General features: G+C 38.5%; 1 protein-coding gene across 1 annotated transcript in view; it reads left to right on the top strand.

Moving 5' to 3' along the window:
- The window catches only part of Ddx1 (ATP-dependent RNA helicase Ddx1), a 113,063-nt gene that overhangs the window by 72,762 nt on the left and 15,444 nt on the right, over nucleotides 1–24,857 (top strand). Inside the window, exons 7-9 of the mRNA XM_067149290.2 lie at nucleotides 7,933–8,172; nucleotides 8,283–8,610; nucleotides 23,854–24,024. Of these exons, the coding sequence (XP_067005391.1) occupies nucleotides 7,933–8,172; nucleotides 8,283–8,610; nucleotides 23,854–24,024 (739 nt within the window). The remainder of the gene's footprint in view (nucleotides 1–7,932; nucleotides 8,173–8,282; nucleotides 8,611–23,853; nucleotides 24,025–24,857) is intronic.

The raw sequence follows: 24,857 nt of genomic DNA, 5'->3' as shown, positions 1-24,857 counted from the left end.
AAGATTCGCTCACACTGTTTTCTTCTATCTCATCGTTCACTGCAGTAACTACGACTTCGTGATTTTCACTATTTTTGAGTCCGAACTATGGTCACTATGAATAACGATATTGTCTTCACAACTGTTTCCATCACTCTCCATCCTCTTCAAGCCACTCCTGCACAACTTTCACTTGTAACACGTCTTGGAAGTATCCATAACAGTATTATTTGTGACACTAGTTCCTGCAGACTGTTCGTACCATAAACCTCGTACATGAAGTGTTATCACTGAAACTGTTCACTTCACACTCGCTGATAAATAAAACAGCAAGATCCGGTTTCACGGGCCGCTTGCATGCGATGATCGCTGAGACAGTTCACATCCATTGATAACGTAAATACTGAGGTCCGGTCTCACAGGCTGCTTCCTGAACATCAATCACGACTGCGTGTAACCATGAACTTGCTACTGTCATACTACTGGAGTGAAGTTATTTTGAGAACCCAATGATAAGGTAGCTAGCAGCACAAGTTAATGCAACAGCGGAGTTTCCAGATATTTAAAAACAACCATGCCGTAGCGGTCTTGGTGACCGGACCTCGGTACTTGAGGGTTAACAAAGCCAGAAGAAACAAATAGTTGGAGAGAGTATTTTCAGAAGTTACTGAACATGAGAACTAATGAGTCATTCAGCGGACCACCAGGAAAGGCAATTAGTTGATGAAGAAATGGATAAAGAAATTACAATGAATGGAAGTTGAAATGGCAGTAAGAAAGATGAAGAATGGAAAAACTGCTGGAATAGATGAAATTTCAGTGGAGATGATAAAGGCAGCTGGAGCTGTAGGTCTGCAATGGACATATTGAGTTTTCAAGATTGTTTGGGAAAATGAGGTGGTCCCTGAGGATTAGCAAAAATGAATAATCATCCCAATTTTCAAGAAAGGCAATAAGAAAGTATTGAAGAACTACAGGGGAATTGCTCTGATATCTCATGTTGTTAAGATAATGGAGAGGATCCTGGAAATTAGGATAAGGTTGAGGGTTGAAAATCAGATACAGGAAAATCAGTTTGGTTTCAGAAGTGGAAGGTCAGCAATAAGGTCCATTTTCATTATGAGACAACTAATGGAAAAGCAATGGGAGTATGGGAATGATATGGTGATGACATTATTGACATTGAAAAGGCATATGAGAGTGTTCCCAGGACTAAAGTTTGGGACAGTCTGATGCAAAAGGAATTGGACAGAGATTAATAAAATTGATCATGGCAATGTACAAGGAATGTTGTAGTTGCATGCAAACACAAGTTGACAGGACAAGTTGGTTCAAAATCACTAGTGGGCTGAGACAGAGAAGTGTTCTATCGCCAATCCTGATTACAATAGTAATGGGTGACGTCATGAGAACAGCAAAAGCAGCATATGGAGGAAGAGAAATGAGCATGTTGTTATTTGCAGATGATATTGTGATTTGGGGAGAAGAGGACATGAATGTTCAAGAACAGTTGGATGTGGTGAGTGGGAAAATTGAAGAATGTGGATTGAAAATAAGTGTAGAAAAGTAAAACTCTTGTTATGACTAGAAGGGAGAAAGAAGGGAAAGGTCCGATTAGACTTGCAGACAAGCCCCTGGAAGCAATGGAGATGTTCAAATACCTGGGGAGTGAATTAATGGAAAATGTTCAACTGGATGCTAAGATTAGTAAGAGGATTCAAGCTGGAAGGTGTCTCTCATAGTGTAAGAAACATGTTATGGGACAAAGATGTGCCAATGGAAGCAAAGGAAACTATGTACAAGATGTATTACATACCCATAATAACTTACGGAGTAGAAACTTGGACAATGACAAAGAAGGATGAGAGTCGAATACAGGCAGCCAAAATGAAGTTCTTGGGGAGTATGATACAGAAGAGTAGAAGAGACAAAATAAGAAATGAGAAAATCCGAAAAGAAATTGGAGTGGGACAAAATGAATAATAGAATAGAGAAGAGCCAATTAAGATTGTTTGGTCACATAAAACGAATGAGTGATGAAAGAATGGCAAAAAAGGTGATGCAGATGCGAGGAAGGAGAGGCCGCGGACGACCACCATTGAGATGGAAGGACACAGTCCAACGCAGTATTAGAGAAAGAAACCTGGACTGGGACGCGGTGTTGGAGGAGGAGTGGTCGAAAAACTGAAGAAAGTCGAGAGGAACTATATTTGCCCTTACCCAGCTACAGCTGGATAATGGGAAATGATGATGATGATGATTGTCAGACAATAGAAAATTGGCCAAAGAGATAAATACATTAATTGAGCAAGCCACATATTTCTACACTGTAAGACAAGATGTATGGGGCAAAGATGACCTAACGAAATGCAGGGAAGTTCTCTAGAGTACATCGATACTGACATATGCTTCTGCTGCCTTGACATTGACTGAGAGAAGTAAGAGTAGGATCCAAGTGACTGAAGGTTCCTGAGAAACATTGCAGGAAAAGACAGATGAGACAGGATACACAATGAAGTGACAAGATAGAGGGTTGATGTTGGGAGATTGCAGGACAGGACTCATTAAAAGAAGCTGAAGTAGTTTGTGCACATGAGGAGAATGCCAGAAGAACAAATTTGTTAAGAAGGAAGCCATACTTTTGAGTGTCAACTGAGTTAATATGACTAAAGTTTTTCAGTTCCTCGAACACTAACTAGATCACTTGTAACACTATAACATACAATAGAGAGGAATGGTGGAAGGACAAGGAGGGCATCAGTACACTACTCTTCCTGAAAGAATCTAGAGTAGTCTACCCTCTACCCTTCCAGCGTTTGAAATGTGGCACCAGCAAAAATGAATCCCAGGGTCGCTAAACGGGTAATATCCACAGAGATATCTTCGAATAATATAACTAACCTTAACTTATTGAGCAGGAAGGATAAGAGAGAAGATAAATAAAAAGATCTGAATGAGAACCTTTGGTAAAAACACAAATTTATTAAAATAAAAAGATAAACTTTGGCAAAGTAGAAAAAAAATCCCTACACAAATAAAGGAATTCGGCTAACATTTCGCTGTACATGGATACGTCACCCATAACCTCCGGTCAACTATAACCATATTGTAGTTTAATTCATATGTAAAATTTGTTTTATTCACTCAATTATTCACTCCAGGCCACTAACAAACATTATCTATTGAAATTCATCGGCCTAAGTATCAAAATTAATTTACTTCCATCATCAATTATACCATGAAAACAACAATCTTGTTACTGAACTCCAAATACATCCAACTACATCTCACTTAATTGAACTCTTCTTTCATCTCATTATCATATACCAACATTAATTTAATGAACTTGTTCCTTTTATGCATGTCGGTTTTTATTGTATTTGATTACCACCCTATTTCTAAAGAAATAATATAGTTGACCATTTTTACATCTATCATCTTTATTTGAGTGACCTTTTGAAATCAAAAATATTGAAATACGTTCCTCTATACATGAACTCTTTACTTTATATCCACTCTTCTTTCTATCCTTGAATCATTGAAAAATATAAAGTTCTTTCTGAATATAAATTATTGAACCAGATACTGAATCACCTAATCATCATACTTTCACAATTATTAAATTATTAGAAAAAAATATTAATATTAAAATTATTAAATCATTACAAAAAGTTCAATCATTAAATCATGAAGCTGTTAGAAATTATTAAATCATTCAAAATGTTACATCTGTTAAAAATATTAATGTTAAAATTATTAACTTATTACATTTATTAAATCATTCTTGAAATCGTTCTTTTATATCGGCTTCCTCCTCTCATCTATATACACTTAACACGGAACGCGACCGGGTCGATAACTACTCCTGATGCAAATAAAATCAAGTTAACATTTTAATTTACTGTTACGATATTACTTCACATACACATAATCAGCTGTTTTGCTAATACATAAAATACACATGACCTTGTAGCAGAGGGACGTAAACCAATTAGAATTCCCACCAGAAACTTAATCTACACTGAATCTATGACAATAGCACAGAACCTTATTGCCTCAAACACAACCACCACATGAAATGAATTCACAACATCAAACACAAAGGTTGCAACCGCAAATCAAAATTTGCGTTGTCAAATCCATAGTAAATACAAGTCACTTATGCAACAAAAACAAAATCAGTCATATTCATAATTACCAGGAATATCATGTTCATTGACCTGGTCAGGAATCGAAGTTTCAACCACCTGGATTGCAACATTACAGTGACCTATGATTTCCTAGCTTACCATGGAATACCGCAAATAATAATATTAAATCTTTAAACCTCAATGTGCTGTTCCTCAATCATTCAATCGGAATTATATAATAAATGACATTCATTCTGTCATTTATGACCCTAGTCAAGGTAGTTTAAATCTCCCTTTAATATACACGCAGAGCAGTAAGAATGTCTTATCTGTGAACGCAACTCATTCCTTATTTATTTTACACGCACAGCAATCTTTCTGTCAACACAGACTAATATCTCTTTGTTCTAATTAACTCCATATGTTCCTCTCAAAAATCATCTTCCATATAACTGAGATCCCCTTGGGCTATAATATCAATTATTCATGAGCATATGCTTTCAATACACAATATTTCTCTCACACTTCACATGACTACTGGTGCAATTTTTACCAGCATTCGTCGTAACATATCGAGAAACACTTTACTTCATTTGCCGGCACTATATTCAAATATCTCATTCCATAATATCACCGGTTCATTACCTGCTACTAGCGTTCATATAGTAAAGGACTTACTGCAAAGCTAATCTCAACTAAATCACAAAAATGAATTATATGACAGAATATCTATTCCCTCACAGCACATTTTCATGTACTGGTCAAATGCATATTACTTATTGATGAAATGGACTCTGAATATCCACTGTAATGTGCATGACTGGTCACTAGTTCATGATGTCAATGAACTCTCTCTCAGCGATTAAAATTATGCATGCAGCATGCCACAAACTATCACTAGCCTATCCCAATGACTATAAACACAAACTGATTGCCATCTATTCTAATTAACATATTTACACACACGAGTATCATGTTAGAAGATCACACGTTATAGAAGATCATATCCCAACACACGTTTCTTATTGTTATAGAAGATCATATCTCAACACATGTTTCTTATTCTACGCATATTCACTCCCCCAAGGCATCGGTATTGAAATTTACTCCCTATATCTAGCTAACCCTTGCTACATTGAAAAATAAACATTGAGCTTCATCATTTCATGCAAGAAAATTATTTACAAGTTTAACTACAGCTTATCATGCATATGTGAAAATAATATGAATCAGGGGGTACTTATTGAATCCGGCGTTGTTCCATGGTCAGCCGTACAGCATTTCGGCCCTCAGGTAGGCCCCATTATTTGATTCACATCGTCATAACGGCAGCGTTAATATGTACATAAATGCCTTCCTCGACATCCATTTTCTTCACTCTTGTTTGGTACAACATTGCACACGACATCACTCGCATTTTTACACTAAAAGACACAAAGAAAATATATACATATATTATACACAAGTACACATTACACTCTTGTCACAATTCAGTAAATACTCCGTCTCTTCAAACTTCGCGATTTCCGACACGTGGCACTGCAAAGCGTCCCGCGACTTTATACCATTTCAGTCCATAATGCCCAATGAACAGGTTTATAAACATGAGACTTTATATCTCTAAATTCTTGGTTATTTATACTCCCAATTCTCTAATAAAAATAAATCTAGCGGATTCAGTTATGCGTTCTCAAAATAGTATGTATTAAGCCGCGTATACACTTGAGCATTCGCCCCGAATGAGCATGTGTTTGCCCAGTTTTGCTCAGGTGAGTACAGGGCGAACCAAATGTATCCGCATGCCTCAGCCCGATCCGAATGTTGTCGGTACCTTAAAGTGAGTATGTGCTCTGTTCGTGCTCGGTGTGGACGTTTGATGATGGGAGGAGTAGTCCGAACAGTATGAGCCGACTGCTTCCGCTATGCATATGCGATCTCGCTCGTGCAAGTGAAGTGAAGGAAGTGTGTGAAAGATAATTTCAATTTGAAATGTAATTGTCCCAGAATAATTCTCTTATCCTCCTGGGGTACTAGGGCCTACCACAAGTATCCCGTTCTGTGGAACCCCAAGGATGAGTTCTATTAAAATACCTTAAGAAAGGACGATGCTTGGAGTGAAATTGCTGTCCTCATGCAATATTTCCAAAAGATGAGTGCCGCAAGAAAATTAACATGTAAACACCTGCAGTTTCATCAATACTTAAGAGTATTTTTTCTCTGTACTTGCTATAATAAAATTATTATTCATAAACTATTTTTTTATTTAATTATTATTTTGCTCACCCTCACATAATCCTTTACGATGGCTTGACACACTTCAAGTATGATTCTGCCAATGGCTTGTTTCGAAATTTTGAAGAGGTACTCCAAACTCGTGTAAGAGTCTTCTGTAGTCAGAAATCGCAGTATCACAGCTGGGCATTCCTCGGCAGATATGGCTTTCCTAAATGTATTGTCCTCTCAATCGTAGCCCTGATACTATGCAATATCCATTCAAAATCCTTGGATGACATTCTCGTAAAAATTATAAAATTGCCATCTGTTTCATGTCCAATCGTTTTTAACAATTGAGCATTGCATCTCTCTTCGTACAGTTTTCTTTGCCACCACCGCTTTCTCCGTTTTGTTTTCAAGGAATGCAATAACTACATATAACAATAACTGGCGACTATCAATTTTCGATTCACCATTATAGCCTCAGATCAGGCAAAACACTACACTACACCACACCTAAACACAGACGGTGTTCTCGGTCCGCACGAGGTCCAAACACAGTGGAAACTTGTTCAACAGATTGGCATGCGGGTCGTGCTTGTGCGCTCCCGCATCGGCAACGCATGCTCATTCGGGGCGAATGCTCAAGTGTATACGTGGCTTTAGGCTGAGAAATGCTCAAATTCCCGTTCCACAGCGAACACCGCACATCTCTGTCCGAGTCGTCCAGAACCAAAAAGCAGAGTGAGCCTCTTGGACAGTGCTTGGGTTCCTGTCGTGCACTTACCTCGTGGCTTTGAGCTTACGGAATCCCCTGATCAGTTGCATAACATCCTGCCTTTAATAGCCACATTCATGAATTACAATAATTTAGTAGGATATATCGTCTTAATTTTACGACTACGTAGAAGTCTGAATCTTCTTTTATGCTATCTCCCTGCAGATTTTTACCAATATAGGAGGGCTTTCATGTTGGTGTCCATATTTTTTTCTTACTCAGCCTCGATCGCACTGTGCTTTGATTAGCTGTTCAGAAGTCCTACCAACTTAAATTTTGAATAGCTCTGTTGCTGACTTTCTCTCTAGAGTGGAAGATACTATTGCTTCTCTCTTGTGCAATCAAATGACCATGACACATGTACTATCTGACTATGGACTTGAGCAAGCGGGATTGTAACATATATCCAGCATCTCGTGTAACTCCACTTCATTATTCCCGTAACTTTCTACCAGTTTTAATATTCTAGGCCAATGATATGACCCATTTGGGTTCAGTAGGAAACAGGTATAGCATTGAAACTAATTTTTAGAAATAATTTACTGAAGAATTCTGAGTAGATGATGTACACTCAACACCAGGACCATATAACATCCTCACTAACGGTGGGCAAATAACCAATAACATTATCCATTTCCAGCAGTTTTGGAGGGAATATATATGAATGAATGAACGGAAATAGTGATAATATGTAAAACAAATCAATGAAGCTAGGATAAAACGGTCAATTGTAATTATTCTACTCAGCTTCTATTTTTTCCCCCACTTGATTTTTAAGTTTCTTCTAGCCAAATAAAAGTAATGCCATTCATTATGTTGATTTCTCCACAGGTTGACATTGTTGTGGGCACTCCTGGTCGTATGGAGGACCTAATCTCTGGTGGCCATCTTTCACTGACTCAGTGTAGGTTCTTTGTTTTGGATGAGGCTGATGGCTTACTGAAGCAAGGTTACACAGAGCTCATAGACCGCTTGCACAAGCAGATTCCAAAGATCACATCAGATGGTCGCCGCCTGCAGATGATAGTCTGTTCTGCCACCTTACATGCTTTTGAAGTTAAAAAAATGGCGGTAAGTAAACTTCTGTTCCACTTTGATTGCCGCCATTGAAATATTCATTAGTTACATATTTTCTGTATCAATAAAGTTTGCCTGAAGGTAATCCTGACTCTATTGTGCAGGAACGTTTGATGCACTTCCCCACATGGGTAGACCTGAAAGGTGAGGATGCTGTACCAGAAACCGTTCACCATGTTGTCGTGATGGTAGACCCTCAAAAGGATACTAGCTGGCATAACCTAAGAAAGCATATCCAGACAGACGGTGTCCATGCCAAGGATAATGTGCGACCAGGGAACAACACTGCAGAAACTCTGTCAGAGGCAGTCAAGATGCTCAAGGGAGAGTATTGTGTGCGTGCCATCGACGTGCACAAGATGGACCGAGCAATCATCTTCTGTCGAACAAAATTGGATTGTGATAATCTTGAGAAATATCTCAATCAACTTGGTAGGTCCTTCAATCTTTATTACTGATTAATATAACAGTGTGTGCAAGTATACAATATAATTGGCAAATTTCAGGGTTTTGATTTCCTCTCCTTGGATTGTGATTTTCTGATTCCCTTTCCAAATTCCTCTTTGATTTCCTTTACTGCATGTTCAATATAAACATTGAAAAGGAGTGGGGCCAAACTGCTACCTTGCCTCACTTCTTTCTAGATTGCTGCTTCTTTTTCGAAGTCCTTGATTCTTATCACTGCAGATTGATTTTTGTACAGATTGTAGATAATTCTTCTTTCTCGGTATCTTACTCGATTAAATCAAATCAAATCAAATCAAAATCTCTTCATTTGCAAATGAGGTGTCTACCTCGGTGGCAAATGGTACACTAAAATACATTATTGTCAACCACTAAATATTAAATTAACAAGAGAAGAAAATTTTCCTATAATACAAAATTATACAATTTACGCTAACAATTTTTTCTATTAAACACACAGCTCATCCTTAATAAATTATATTGTTTACAAAATTCTACTTATATCTCCTGTACTACTTACAATATAGTCAACTGATATACAGTATGTGAAATTACTTCAAATGATACTGTACAACTGGTATAAGATTAAACTTTACATTGCATTTATTTACTTTTTTTTTTAAAGCCATTCTGGAACCTAAGTAGCATAACGGCCTGCTGCGTCTTAACCAGAGCCCCTTTTGCCACCACTTTTCAGAGTTCCTGAAGGGCCTTCACAGCTACCGTAGCGGTCCCAGGGCCCTCGAAGTCCCCACTGTACTTCACCCCTACTTTGGCTGTCCAAACTCCTTAGACCAGGGGATGGAATTAATTTATTCACACACAGTTTTTTATTTACAATAACCTGCACTGGTCAAATGCCCTCTAACACTTCATTTATTTTCTCTGTTGCTGTTTATCCTCTTCTTGAATATCTGTACAGATTTTGGAAAAGGATCAAACACTACCCCTGGTAAACTGTTCCACTCCTTCACACCCTTCCCAATGAATGAAAATTTACCCCAATCGCTTCTGCTAAAATTCCTTCTAATTTTATATTTGTGGTCTGTCCTGCCGATATAATTATTTTCCAACTGAAGCCTCTCGCGGATATCTCCCCATGCTTCTTCTCTTGTATAGGCTCTATATAATCGTATAAGTCTAGTTTTCTCCCTTCTCTTAAAGTTTCCCACCCAAGTTCCTTTAACATTTCTGATACACTACTCTTTCTCCTGAAATCCCATGTTACAAATCTTGCTGCTTTCCTCTTTTGTTTATTAGGTATTCTTGGTGAGGATCCCAAACACTGTTTGCATATTCCAATAATGGACGAACCATACTCAAGTAACTTTTTTCTTTTAATTCTTTATTGCATCCTTTAAGTAGCCTCATTATGACATGTAACGATCTGTATGCTTTCCCAACAATGTCATCAACATGACCCTTCCACTGCAGATTACTTTCAAATCTCACACCTAAGTATTTGCACTTGCCATCTTTTGGGATAACTACCTCATCCAAAGTATATTCAAATTCGGTTTTAAAGCTCCTGTTTGTAAAAGTTGTAACAGTTGATTTGCCTCCATTAACCTTCATATTATTTTCTTCAACCCATTGTTGGATACTTTCAAGGTCCCTTTGTAGTTCTGAACAATCCTCAATGTTATTTATTTCCCTATAAACAATTATGCCATCTGCATACAATCTTATTTTTGATGTTATATTGTTCCCTAAATCATTTGCGTATATTAAGAAAAGTAACAAGACTTATACTACCCTGTGCAATTCCCTTCCAAACTTTCTCTTCCTGCGATACATTATTTCATACTTTGACTTTCTGAACCCTTGAATTTAGAAATGTTCTTATCCAATGTGTAACCCTTACGTCCAATCCTATTCCCTCCAATTTCTTTAATAATATTTCATGTTCCACTCTATCAAAGGCTTTGGAAAGATCTATGACTATGCAATCTAACTGACCTCCTGAATCCAATTGATCTGATATGTCCTGCTGAAAACCCACCAGTTGTGCCTCACAAGAAAATTTCTTTCTAAATCCATACTGGCTCCTCATGAACCAATTTTTATCATCACATATCCCTCTGATGTACTTTGATATTAAACTCTCCAGTATTTTACAAACTATACTATTACATCATCTGTAATTGGGACATCCTGTAGGTGATAAATAAATATATTCTATTCTATTGGTCAGGCTGATTGGTCTGTAGTTCTCTGGTTTCCGTTTATCACCCTTTCCTTTATAAATTGGTATTATTATAAATTCCTTCCATTCTTTTGGTATTACACTATTATTTATGACATAGTCAAAGAGAAATTTTAAATAAGGCACTATGTACCACCTCATTGTCTTTAATACCTCCCCAGTAATTTGATCACTTTCTGCTGCTTTTCCTTGCTGAAGCAGTTGGATTTCTCTGAAAATATCTTCATTTGTGAATGAGAAGCTTCTTGTTTCCCTCTGTGTCTCTCCCTCTCTATCTTTTGTTTCGGTTTCCAACTCCGGACAGTCATCTACTGAATCTCTGAATTCCCTACTAAATAGGTTTGCTTTTTCAGTATCTGTTAAATAGTGTTCACCCCCTTCTCCCACCATTGTAGGAATTTGGATTCCTTTTCCTTCTTGATTCCTGATATAGGAATACAGCTTTTTCCATTTCCCTTTGTGGCCATTACCCTCTTAAAGTATGCCATTCATATAATTCTCTTTTGCTTCCTTTTTCACTCTATTCAGTTTCCTCATTAGCTGTTTTCTAGTTTCTCTGCTCTCCTTACCCTCTTTGATTTTCCTGTTTACTATTCTACATTTTCTTTTTAATTTTCTTATTTCCCTTGTATAATAAACAGGGTCTGAGGTCATTTTACCCTTCTTAACAGGTACAAATCTCTTCTCTCCTTCCCAAATGATTCCTTTAAATTTAGCCCAAAGTGTATCCACGTTACTCCCTTCACTTATCCAACAACTGAATTGAGATTTAAGGTAAATCCCAAATTCATCAACTTTAGTTTTTCTGTACAATTTCTTGTCTTGTGTAACCCTCTTATTAAGCCTTTTTAGTACGAGTCCTACATCCATTATTACAGCCTTATGGTCTCCTATTCCTTCAATTACCTCAGTTTTATCAACAATTTCCCATGGTTTAACCAAGAATACATCTAGTAAGTTATTGAGACGAGTCGGTTCTTGTACTACTTGTGTAAATCTTCCCTCCCAAATTAACTTATTTGCCAGTTTCTGTTCATGGGCTTCACTTGCAGCTCCATTCCATTCAACTTCAGGCAAATTTAGATCTCCCCCAATTATTACCATATCATTATTATTGTTTTTATGAGTATAATCTATTATTTTCTCAAATATTTCCATGTCTCTTTCCTGTCTTCCAGGCCTGTATGTTCCTATAATTCCCACCTCCTTCATATTATCACAAACTAATTTTATCCGTAATATTTCATCCCTTTCATCGGTAAACCATTCATGTGAACAATAAGTTTCCTTCACCAGAATAAACACCCCCCCGCATCCCTTTTTATCTCCTCGGTCTCTACGATAGACTGTGTACCCTTCTGGAAATACTTCTCTATTACCCACCCCTTCTCTCAACCACGATTCCACTCCTATCACCACATCAGTCTCATAAGATTCCATCAATGTACCGAATTTTAATTGTTTATTTACTACACTTTGACAGTTTACCAAGAGCAATCTCAGACCCCCTTCCTCCCTAAAACTTGACTGTTGCAATTGGGTAACTTGAAATTCCTTACTTTCCTGAGTTTCATTTTCTAGTTGACTGAGCCAGCTTGAAGTACAGCTGGCTCTTTCTACTAGTTTTCCTGGTCAGTATTATAACTCAAGGGAGTTGCCTGTTTTACAGTACATATCTTAAGATTAATAAAATCTACAACAATATTTGCTATCTTTCGTTTACCTGAATTGTTTAGATGGAGGCCATGTTTTGTATAACAGTATCTCTCAAAACTGCTGCATTCAATAACTTGAGTATTCCAAAAATATTTACAAATTTTAACAATATCTGTATTGACCTTGTCCACTTTAATGTTCACACACGAGTCTCTACTCAAATCATGCCTGTGGGGCACGTTCACTACAAAGACGTTAGTGTGGGTCAGCTTCCCTAGTTTATGTTAAAGTTGTGATCTTACATTCTTGGCGTCGTCGTGAGCTACATCGTTCGTCCCAGCGATGATAAGCACCTCATCGCCGCTCCCGAAGTTCCTAGTTGCTTCTTCTACGTTTTCCAGGACACTGCTGATAGTAGCTCCTGGATATATTTCTCCAGTTGCTGCTATATTCTCGTCGTTTATCACTCCCGCAATTTCCCTTCCTTGGCTATCACCAAACACAGCTACCTTTGCTGATTTAGGCCTAACTGGGTCTTGAATCTGAAATCTAGGCCTAAATTTTAACCTCGGCACGGCAACGCCAGCGGATCGCGATGATTTGGTTTCACGCGCGCGATCACTTTCTTCCAGAATTAAATTATTTAGGACAGAAAACCTATTTCTGATGTTTATTTTCGGAAATTCAGTTGTAGATTACCTTCAGAATCTCAAATAGCTTGGTCCAGTCAACATCATTGAATGCCTTTTCTAGATCAACAAATGCCATGTATGTGGGCTTGTAGTTCTTATCCTCTAAGATCAGACATTAAGTCAGGATTGCTTCATGTGTTCCTACCTTTCTTCTGAAACCAAATTGATCTCCCAATTCAGTTTCAACCTGTCTTTCCATTCTTCTATAAATAATACATGTTAAAATTTTTCAGGTTTGAGATACTAAACTAATAGTATGGTAGTTTTCACACTTGTCAGCACCTGGTTTCTTGGGAATAGGTATAACGTTCTGCTTAAAATCGGATGGCACTTCTTCTGTATCGTACACCTTGCACACTAAATGGAATAACTTTGCTATGCTGGTTTCTCATAAGGCAGTAATTCTGAGGGTATGTTGTCAATTCCAGGTGCCTTGTTCCTATTTAGGTGTCTCAAAGCTCTGTCGAATTCTGGCCTCAAAATTGGGTCTCCCCTTTCATCAGCATCAGTAGACTCTGTTCCAGAGCCATATCTACTTCTTTACCTTGATACAACTGTTGGATATGTTCCTGCCATCTTTCTGCCTTGTTTTCTTTCTCTAGAAGTGGTTTTTCATCTGAGATCTTAATATTCATACACCTAGTTTTCCTTTCGCCTAAAGTTTCCTTGATTTTCCTACGTGCAACATCTACCTTTCCTATAACTATACAACCTTCAGCATCCTTGCACATATCTTTCAGCCCTTCTTCTTTAATTGTCCTGCACTTTCTATCTACTTCATTCTTTAATCGCCTGTGTTCTTTTGTGCCCCAATCATCTTTTTCATTCTTGTACTTTCGTCGTTTGTCAATCAGGTTTAGTATCTCCTGAGTTATCCATTGATACTTAGTTGATCTTTCCTTTCTTCCTAGCCTTTCTTCAGCAGCTCTACTAGCCCCATTCCTTACAACTGTCCATTCTTCCTCTCTTGTGTTTCCTTCAGCCTTTTCATTTAGTTCTTGTGCAACATGTTCCTTGAAACAATCCCTCACACTCTTCTTATAACTTGTATAGATCCCATCTCCTTGCATCCCTTCCTTACTCCAATTTCTTCAATTTCAAATGGCATTTCATGACAACAAATTGTGGTCAGAGTCTACGTCTGCTCCTAGGAAAGTCTTGCAATCCAACTCCTGGTTTCTGAATCTGTGCCTAATCATAACGAAGTCTATTTGATACCATCCAGTGTTTCTGTTTTATTGAGATACGTTCTGTTGTTAATGACGTCCTCCAGTGTCCTTTCCTGATCTGCAATGTCCATCTTTACTATGTCCATCCAGTGGGTTCTTGGTCTTCCCACCATCATTTTCCCTGCCACATACAGAGATGCCAACTATTACCATTCAATCGTAATAATTATGAATTACCCATCACAATTACGCCTTTATGAATCTCACACCACAAATTACGATTTTTTGTTGATTTTAAAATCTAAGTGTATGAAGTGTTCAAAAGGATACACAATGCCATTAGCCAACTTGAATTCTCAGAATATTATTTTCAGATTTTTCAGGAATAATTTATACCCCTTTCCTGTCTCTCGTTTAAGAATATTTCGAGTTTTCACGCGCCGAACGCAGTGTGTGCTTCCAGTACCGGAAAAATAGGCACCTGTGAAGTGGTATATCTTGCAGAGTTGTTGTCTTTGTTCGTCACATGACTTCCATACAAGTATGCAAGTTCTTTTGTCTTTGTTTTGGCGGCAAAGTGATGACAAACTCCATTTCATTGTGGATACTGTGTGCGTGACTGTTGAAGAAATATTTATTGCGATTTTGGTTGCCAAATTGACATATATTGCTCTTCTATGATATAATCTAATCGTGTGTTACAAAATGCGAAAGGTTTGAAATAATGAAACGATTTCTTGTGCAGGAAAATACCTGTGGTGACGTTACCGTGGTTAGTGACGCTAGTAATAAACCAAATATAGTTCAAAAATTTAGGGAGGAATACTTGAAAGAATGGCCCTGTTTACTGCGTTCCTCAAAATCTAATGTTGTAGTGTGTATAGCCACGATTTTTCAGTTGCGTATGGTGAGGAAGAACAAGATTGAGTTCCCAGCTAATATGAACACAGAACTGTTAAGTGCTCTGTTAGTGCAGAGGATGCACATGATGTCAAAAGGAAAAGCATGCCACCAGTGTTCGTTTGCCAAACAGCAACTACATACATACATACATACATACATTATCATTATAGACTGTTATGCCTTTCAGCGTTCAGTCTGCAAGCATCTGAGAATTTACTAAATGTCGCCACAATCCTCGATTTGCAACTAGTGTTGTGGCCTCGTTTAGTTCTATACCTCTTATCTTTAAATCGTTAGAAACCGAGTCTAACCATCGTCGTCTTGGTCTCCCTCTACTTCTCTTACCCTCCATAACAGAGTCCATTATTCTCCTAGGTAACCTATCCTCCTCCATTCGTCTCACATGACCCCACCACCGAAGCCGGTTTATGCGTACAGCTTCATCCATCGAGTTCATTCCTAAAATAGCCTTTATCTCCTCATTCCGAGTACCCTCCTGCCATTGTTCCCACCTGTTTGTACCAGCAATCATTCTTGCTACTTTCATGTCTGTTACTTCTAACTTATGAATAAGATATCCTGAGTCCACCCAGCTTTCGCTCCCGTAAAGCAAAGTTGGTCTGAAAACAGACCGACGTAAAGATAGTTTCGTCTGGGAGCTGACTTCCTTCTTACAGAATACTGCTGATCGCAACTGTGAGCTCACTGCATTAGCTTTACTACACCTTGATTCAATCTCACGATATTACCATCCTGGGAGAACACACAACCTAAATACTTGAAATTATCGACCTGTTGTAGCTTTTTATCACCAATCTGACATTCAATTCTGTTGAATTTCTTACCTACTGACATCAATTTAGTCTTCGAGAGGCTAATTTTCATACCATACTCATTGCACCTATTTTCAAGTTCCAAGATATTAGACTGCAGGCTTTCGGCACAATCTGCCATTAAGACCAAGTCGTCAGCATAGGCCAAACTGCTTACTACATTTCCACCTAACTGAATCCCTCCCTGCCATTTTATACCTTTCAGCAGATGATCCATGTAAACTATGAACAACAAAGGTGAAAGATTACAGCCTTGTCTAACTCCTGTAAGTACCCTGAACCAAGAACTCATTCTACCATCAATTCTCACTGATGCCCAATTGTCAACATAAATGCCTTTGATTGATTTTAATAATCTACCTTTAATTCCATAGTCCCCCAGTATGGCGAACATCTTTTCCCTCGGTACCCTGTCATATGCTTTCTCTAGATCTACGAAACATAAACACAACTGCCTATTCCTCTCGTAGCATTTTTCAATTACCTGGCGCATACTGAAAATCTGATCCTGACAGCCTCTCTGTGGTCTGAAACCACACTGGTTTTCATCCAACTTCCTCTCAACGACTGATCGCACCCTCCCTTCCAAGATGCCAGTGAATACTTTGCCTGGTATAGTAATCAATGAGATACCTCGATAGTTGTTGCAATCCTTCCTGTTTCCTTGCTTGTAGATAGGTGCAATTACTGCTTTTGTCCAATCTGAAGGTACCTTACCAACACTCCACGCTAATTTTACTACTCTATGAAGTCATTTCATCCCTGCCTTCCCACTATACTTCACCATTTCAGGTCTAATTTCATCTATTCCTGCTGCCTTATGACAATGGAGTTTATTTACTATCCTTTCCACTTCCTCAAGCATAATTTCACCAACATCATTTTCCTCCTCCCCATGAGCTTGGCTGTTTGCAACACCACCATGATGATTTCCTTTTACATTGAGAAGATGTTCAAAATATTCCCTCCACCTCTCCAGTGATTCCCTGGGGTCTATTATGAGTTCACCTGAATTACTCAAAACACTGTTCATTTCCTTTTTCCCTCCCTTCCTAAGATTTTTTATTACTGTCCAGAAAGGTTTCCCTGCTGCTTGACCTAGCCTTTCCAGGTTATTACCAAAATCTTCCCATGACTTCTTTTTGGATTCAACAACTATTTGTTTCTCTCTGTTTCTTTCATCTATGTACCAATCCCTGTCTGCCTCGGCCCTTGTTTGGAGCCATTTCTGATAAGCCTTCTTTTTACATTTACAGGCTGCTCTCACTTCATCATTACACCAAGATGTTTGCCTTTTCCCATCTTTACACACAGTTGTTCCTAGGCATTCCCTTGCTGTTTCTACTACAGCATCCCTGTATGCCACCCATTCACTTTCTATATCCTGAACCTGCTTATTGTCTACTGTTCGAAACTTCTCACTAATCATATCCATGTACTTCTGTCTAATTTCCTCGTCCTGGAGATTTTCTACCCTTATTCGTTTGCAGACAGATTTCACTTTCTCTACCCTAGGCCTAGAGATCCTTAGTTCACTACAGATCAGATAGTGGTCTGTATCATCGAAAAATCCGCGGAAAACTCGTACATTCCTAACAGATTTCCTGAATTCGAAGTCTGTTAAGATATAGTCTATTATGGATCTGGTACCCCTAGCCTCCCATGTGTAGCGGTGAATAGCCTTATGCTTGAAGAATGTATTCGTAACAGTTAAACCCATACTAGCACAGAATTCCAGCAAACGCTTCCCATTCCCATTAGCTTCCATATCTTCCCCACATTTACCAATCACCCTTTCGTATCCTTCAGTTCTATTCCCAACTCTCGCATTGAAATCGCCCATTAGCACTATTCTATCCTTGCTGTTGACCCTGACCACGATGTCACTCAATGCTTCATAAAACTTGTCAACTTCATCCTCATCTGCACCCTCACATGGTGAATACACGGACACAATTCTTGTCTTAATTCCTCCCACTGACAAATCTACCCACATCATTCGCTCATTTACGTGCCTAACAGAAACTATGTTGCGTGCAATGGTATTCCTGATAAAGAGCCCTACCCCAGACTCTGCCCTTCCCTTTCTAACACCCGTCAAGTACACCTTATAATCTCCTATCTCTTCCTCATTATCTCCCCTTACCCGAATATCACTTACTCCTAGCACATCCAGATGCATCCTCTTTGCTGACTCAGCCAGTTCTACCTTCTTTCTTCCATAAGCCCTATTAATATTGATAGCTCCCCATCGAATTCCATTTCGTTCGCCAAGTTCGCCAACTACAATACTCAACAAAAGAAATGATCATTCAACCTCCAGTCAGATATGTACTGCAGATCACCTGTTACTTTAGCATGTAAGAATCTTACACTCTTTATATGCCAGTCTCTGAATAACTGGTTGAATTGTATGTTGTTCATTGATTTTTTTTTTCAACGATATGTAAGTTAGTAAGATCTCGGGGGGGAAAAAAAATCTACGCCGCGCCCCCCCCCCCCCCGGTGACCGAATGGCTGCATTACGAATTGCCTTTCTTGAAAGTTAGCATCTCTGCACATGTCGCTCCAAGTTAACATATGCTGTCCTTGTTGGCTCCATCCTCATTACATGCCCCAACCACCTCAGTCTGGACATGCTGATCTGATCTAACAATGATGTAACAATCCCAGCTTCCTTCCTAACCACATCATTCCTCAATTTGTCCAGTTTGGTTTTTTGAATTGTGGACCTAAGGAACTTCATCTCGGGTGCGTGCAACCTTGATGAGTCTTTCTTAGTGAGGGTGCAGGTTTCAATACCATTGGTTAAGATTGGTATGAAGTACTGATAGAACATCACCAGCTTTGATTTTGTTGGTACTGTGGGATCCCATAGGAGTGTTCGTACTTGCTGGTAAAAGTGAGAGCTCTTCTGCACTCTATTTGCCACCTCCTTTGTGGCTAGTGTATCTCGAGATATTACACTGCCGAGGTATGTAAAGCTTTCCACACTTTCTAGTGGATGGTTTCTTAGCATGATGTTTGCTGGTCATCCCTCAGTGTTTATTGCCATTGCTAGTGTTTTTAGTTCGCTTATCTTGAGATTGAACTCCTGGAACTTGACCTTCCATTCATTGAGTCTCGACTGTCCTTGTTGCTCAGTTTCTCCCCAGATCATAACATCATCAGCAAAGGCTATTTTGCATTTAGTTCACCAGAGGTTTTCTTGATGTTCTTCATTGTCATCCATGATGGTGATAAACAATAATGGGGATAGTGCACTGCCTTGCTGGACTCCACTTTCAGTCTTGAACCAGGATGAATGTCCGTCACGCAATCACACACAGCTGGTACAGTTCTCATACAGCATCTGAACTTTCCTCACCAGTCCCTTTGGCACATTCCTTTTTCTCAGGCATTCCCATATCTTCTTTCTTGCAGTGCTGTCATCAATGTCAAGGAAAACCATAAACAGATCTTTGCCTTTTTCCCAATATTTTTCCATTTACATACGGACACTGAAGATTAGGTCTGTTGTGGACCTGTTAGGCCTGAAGCCATACTGTTCTTCTTCATACTGTGGCTCTAAGATGACTCGCAATCTGCTCTCTAAGATTTTCTCAAGAATTTTTAGCCCATGAGAAAGTGTTATTCCCCAGTAGTTGGGAGCATTTTTGGCGATTTCCTTTCTTAAACAGGGGGATAATGACACCCTTGCTCCAATCAGTAGGTATTTTGCCATCTTTCCAAACTGCATTGAGCCCTCTGTGTAGCCACTGTTAACCCTGAACTCCTGCTGCTTTAATCATGTCCGTGATGACTTCATTGATTCCTGGGGATTTCCCTTGCGACATCTTCTTAAGGGCTGCTTTTGTTTCTGCCCATGTAATGGGAGGTTCGTCTGGGCAGGTTTCAACAGCTGGTTCTTTTGTTCTCTGATCTGCCTCTGTCCTGTTCAGTAGGTGATCAAAATGATTCCTCAGAACCTCTCTGATGTCCTCCATTCCTGGCCAGTTTTCCATTAGGATCCTCAATTGCTTTGATGGTTTCAGCTGAATTCCTTTTGTTTTTGATCACTCTGAGCAATAGTTTCATATTGCCTCTGCTGTCTTCCTTCAGTTTTTGAATAAATTTCTCCCAGCACTTTATTTTCTCTTCTGCTACTACTACTACTACTACTACTACTACTACTGCTGCCACCACCACCACCACCACCACCACCACCACCACCACCACCACCACCAAGTATTAGCGAGGATTAAATTATGATCGGTGCAGAATTCAACCAGCTGGCTTCCTCTTTCATTCCTTTGTCCCAATCCAAATTCTCCTACAGCATTATCTTCTCTTCCTTGGCCTGCCACTGCATTCCAGTCTCCCATCACAATTAGATTCTCGTCACCATTTACATAATATTATATTAAATCTTCTATCTCTTGATATATTCTTTCAATTTTATCATCATCTGCTGAACTAGTAGCCATATAGGATTATTAAAAGAACATCGTGGTCTTTGCGAGTGCTGGAGACAGGCTTGGGTAGTTGGCGCGGGTAATGTTATTGGCGTAAGTGTACCAAAACTAATATAATACATCAGAACAAACATTGTAGAATTCCAAAGTTATCCGTTGAGAAAGACTTATCTGTTTTGACAGAGATTTAAAACTTTGCTAAATACTAATTCAAACAACAAAATAATATAAAAGTTTTAGCTGAAAAAAAGATTTTAACGAGGTTTTATCAAGAGACATAACCACTATATTGCATAGCGCAAAGATTGCACGTTGGTATTATGAAGTTCGCTGCGTTCACAATTTGTCACATGTCAGCCAATGTCTATTGGTGTGATATAAGAAGATTTTTCTAAAGTCAAATACAGAATTCACATAAAAATTGTGATTTTGCATTATTTGCCAATTTTGGATTATTTCACAATTCAGAAATGTGCTTTTGAATTCAAATAGGTCAATTGTGAGCTTAATATATTTTTAAAAAGTCAAAAATAAAAGATTTAAATTATTGCATCTTGCAAATTTCACAGATTTCTAGCTGTAGTTGTGTCTGATGTCAGGGTGGGGAAAGTGGACAGTCTCACTTAGTTGAGTAGAGGTCAAATTGTGATGGCACAGATCGTTGGTACCACGATCTCTGAAACAGTGCAGCTTGTTAGCTGCTCTCATGTCGCTGTTTTGAGCACGTATCAAAAGTTTACATCAGTGGGTGAATGACAGCATGACGTCCAGCCATGTGTTTGTAGTGGTTTGTTGATATCATAAGCCAGCAGAACCATCTGCAGGGCCACAGTTTGAGAAATTGCCCATAGGTACAACAGTGGAGGAGGTGTGATGATTCGGGAGAGTTTTTAATGGGACACACTGGAGCCCATTATTGTGGTTCACCAGTACCTGACAGCTTTTCAGGATCTGGACGTTTTTGGGAAGCAGTTCACATGTTCATGTCAATAGTGTTCCCTACTCATGATAGCTGACAGCTTTTCAGTATCTGGACGTTATTGGGAACCTGTTCACGTGTTCATGTCAGTAGTGTTCCCTACTCATGATTGCAACTTCTAGCACTACAGTGCGGAATGTTACACTGCCAAAATTGTAAAGGACTGGTTCGAAGAACGTGGCAGTGAATTTCATTTAATGCGAAGGCCCCCCAGATAGTCTGGATATGAAACCAGTTGAACAATTTATGGTTTGATGTAGTGGTTTAATGTCGCACTAATACATTGAAGGTTTTTTGGCGGCGCAAGGATGGGAAAGAGCTATGATTGGGAAGGAAGCAGCCCTAACCTCAATTAAGGTACAGCCCCAGCATTTGCCTGGTATGAAAATAGGAAAACACGCAAAACCATCTTTGGGTCTGCCGACAGTGGTTTTCAAACCCACCATTTCCTGAATGCAAGCTTACAGCTATGCAATCCTAATCACATTGCCTACTCGGTTGGTTAGAAGTTTGATTTGGAGAAGTGGGTTTTTGCTACATCACCACTGTCCTGTAGTGTACATTAGCTGGAAGACCTGCCATTGCATTTGTGGTATGAGATACTCCAGTGTTCCTTCTGCCACCTCTCAGAGTGCCCACAGTTCTGTAGGCTAAAGGTGGTCATAACGTAATGGCCCATCGGTGTGCATATTTTTGGATTTAGGAAAGCTTATTCTGTTCAAATAACTGAAAAACCAAAATGTGAGTTTTTTTATTACTTCCTTCATCCATATTTGACCTTCTCTCTTTTCCATCACTTCCTGTTCACACACAAATCCACGCACTAGTCTTGTAGGCCTACTAGTAAGATTGCGTTCTGGAGATGGCAGGCTGCCCTCAAGATGTTTATCTTTCAGAGCTGTTGTAATGATTAGGGCCCATATTTTTATGTAATATCAAAGTGCAAAATGTGTACATAAAAATGTTGTGAATATAAAAGAAATATGTAATAAATAGCATTAATGCATAAATTTACAAAAATGTTCATGTATCCCTTTTATTATGACTTTTAGATGTAATGTGAGAGAATTGTTTTTTTTTAAATACCTCCATATTTTAGGACAAATTATCATTGATGCTTTAGATGATTTACATAACCTACTGTTTTTTTTAATTTTGACAGTAAGTATAGTTACTTATTAAATAAAAATATTAAGGGCATAATAATACTTCAGATGTATAAAAAGAATGTTATGGACAGTAAATCACAGAGTTTATGTCTAATTATTTTCCTGTTTCTCTGTGGGTTTGGGTGTGAAATGAGTTTAATATTCATAGCAGGTTTTTACAGCTGGATACCCTTCCTGACATCAATGTCATCAGACAACTTGAGATGAAATGAAAGGCATGATCTATGGTAGTAAAAAGGGAAGGGGCGAGACTCAATGCCGGCACATAGCTTACTCCTGTCGAATAGCACCGAGTGTTCTGCTGAAGGCCTAACATCTCCATCCTACGGATGAATCACCATGAACAGCATCATATGCCCTCACTCCATATGAACACCATGGAGAGGTTTGGAACTGAGTCAAGGCTTTTGGCTTGCAATCTAGTGATTTGAAATTGTCTACTGCCACCTCTCCTGCCAGCTAACTTTCTGATGGTGAAAATTTTTTTGACCAACTGGACTTGAACTGGCTATGTACAGTGTTAAACCTGACTTGATGTCTTAACATTCATGGTGACCAGGTGCGTTGCACTGTAAATTGCAGAGTATTTTATGCAAATTATTGTTGTGGCTAATTTCCTGTTGACTTCATGGCCTGAAAATGAAAAAATTAAATGTTACTAAATAAAGTTAATGTTGTTTTATATGATTAAAAACGTTACATTTTTGCATAATATGTAACATATGTAATATTACCAAGAATGTGTACAAATATGTAAAGTGAAACCCAAACCCAAGTCTAACCATGTCAGAACCACAATCCATCAACATTTTTCATTTTCAATTTTCTACGAGTAAAGGAATGGAATATGTAATTACGTAAGAATCCAGCCCTAATAATGACTTGCTATTTTCCCAGGTCTGGCTCGGCGTGCCAAAATTCTGCCTGTTCTGGACAACAGAAAAGGCTAACAAAGAAAGTCTTCTCGTATCTTTTATTCTTATCATCCTTCAATACATTCCAGTCTTCCTAAGTGTGACTTGTATAAGTAACTGTCAGTGCATCATAAAACCCATAGCAAAAAAATAATAAATAAAATAATAAGTAGCATTTGTGTAGAATATCAAGGATCTGTTTTTCCTTGAAGATTAATTGACTTGTGCATTGTAGGTGGTGGATCTGGAAACCGCAGCAACCCCTATTCGTGTGTGTGCCTGCATGGAGACCGCAAACCAGCAGAACGTAAGGGAAACTTGGAGAGGTTCAAACGGCAAGAAGTCAAGTTTCTTATTTGCACAGATGTGGCTGCTAGAGGATTGGATATCACAGGCTTGCCTTTCAGTAAGTACTATCATTCCTTCCTGGCAACAAGTACCGATTTAAATCATCTGATATGCTCCGTTTATATGTACTGTAAGTATGGTTTGAAGCAAATTAGTGGTAGTTTGTAAAAGAAATAATGGAACAGCGTAGATTTTTTTTTTTTTTTTTTTTTTCCTCCAGACATAAAATTAACAATCTATAATACATACAGTTGGAATTTAAAATATTGTTTGTTAATTAGAAAACCTTGTGAGAGCATTTATGGCAAGACATTTTTTTGTAGAATGGAAACTTCTGGCATTCATAAGGCATTGGAAGGGAGCTCCTTATCTAAGCTACAGAAAGCATACTGCTACTCACCAGCATTGCTTTTCTTCTTTACTTCACTGGACCCGAAATTGCCAGAATGGTTCATTTTCACGTGGAATAGTGTCGATATCTACTAGCTTCTTGAAGATTTAATATGTATAGTGGTTTATCAGAAATATTAAATTTCAGAGAGTTCAAAATGTCTGTGTTCATTACCTTGGGCATTAAATGTCATGTACACATGTTACGTTCAACTTCAGCAGGCTACCTAAAACTTTTAGAACATAGGCAGCTCTCAGTTGCACTACTTGCACACAAGATATTGTATACCAAGATCCTGCATTTTATATAACCTACTATGATTAATAAAAACCATCCATGGCAAAGAACTGATACACAAAATCTACACTTGAAGAAATCTTTTCTCCACACAGGATCGTGGCTCTTTAGTACTTTGGATCATCACCAAAAATCACATAACAAACTTGCTGAATGACTACAGTAAGTACATGCATTAACTGAGTATTGTAGGTGTATTTCAG

The sequence above is a fragment of the Anabrus simplex genome, chromosome 6 (genome assembly GCF_040414725.1).
Source record: "Anabrus simplex isolate iqAnaSimp1 chromosome 6, ASM4041472v1, whole genome shotgun sequence".
Lineage (NCBI taxonomy): Eukaryota > Metazoa > Arthropoda > Insecta > Orthoptera > Tettigoniidae > Anabrus > Anabrus simplex.
Note: the sequence above shows the minus strand (reverse complement) of the source record. Positions and strands in the feature narration are given on the sequence as shown.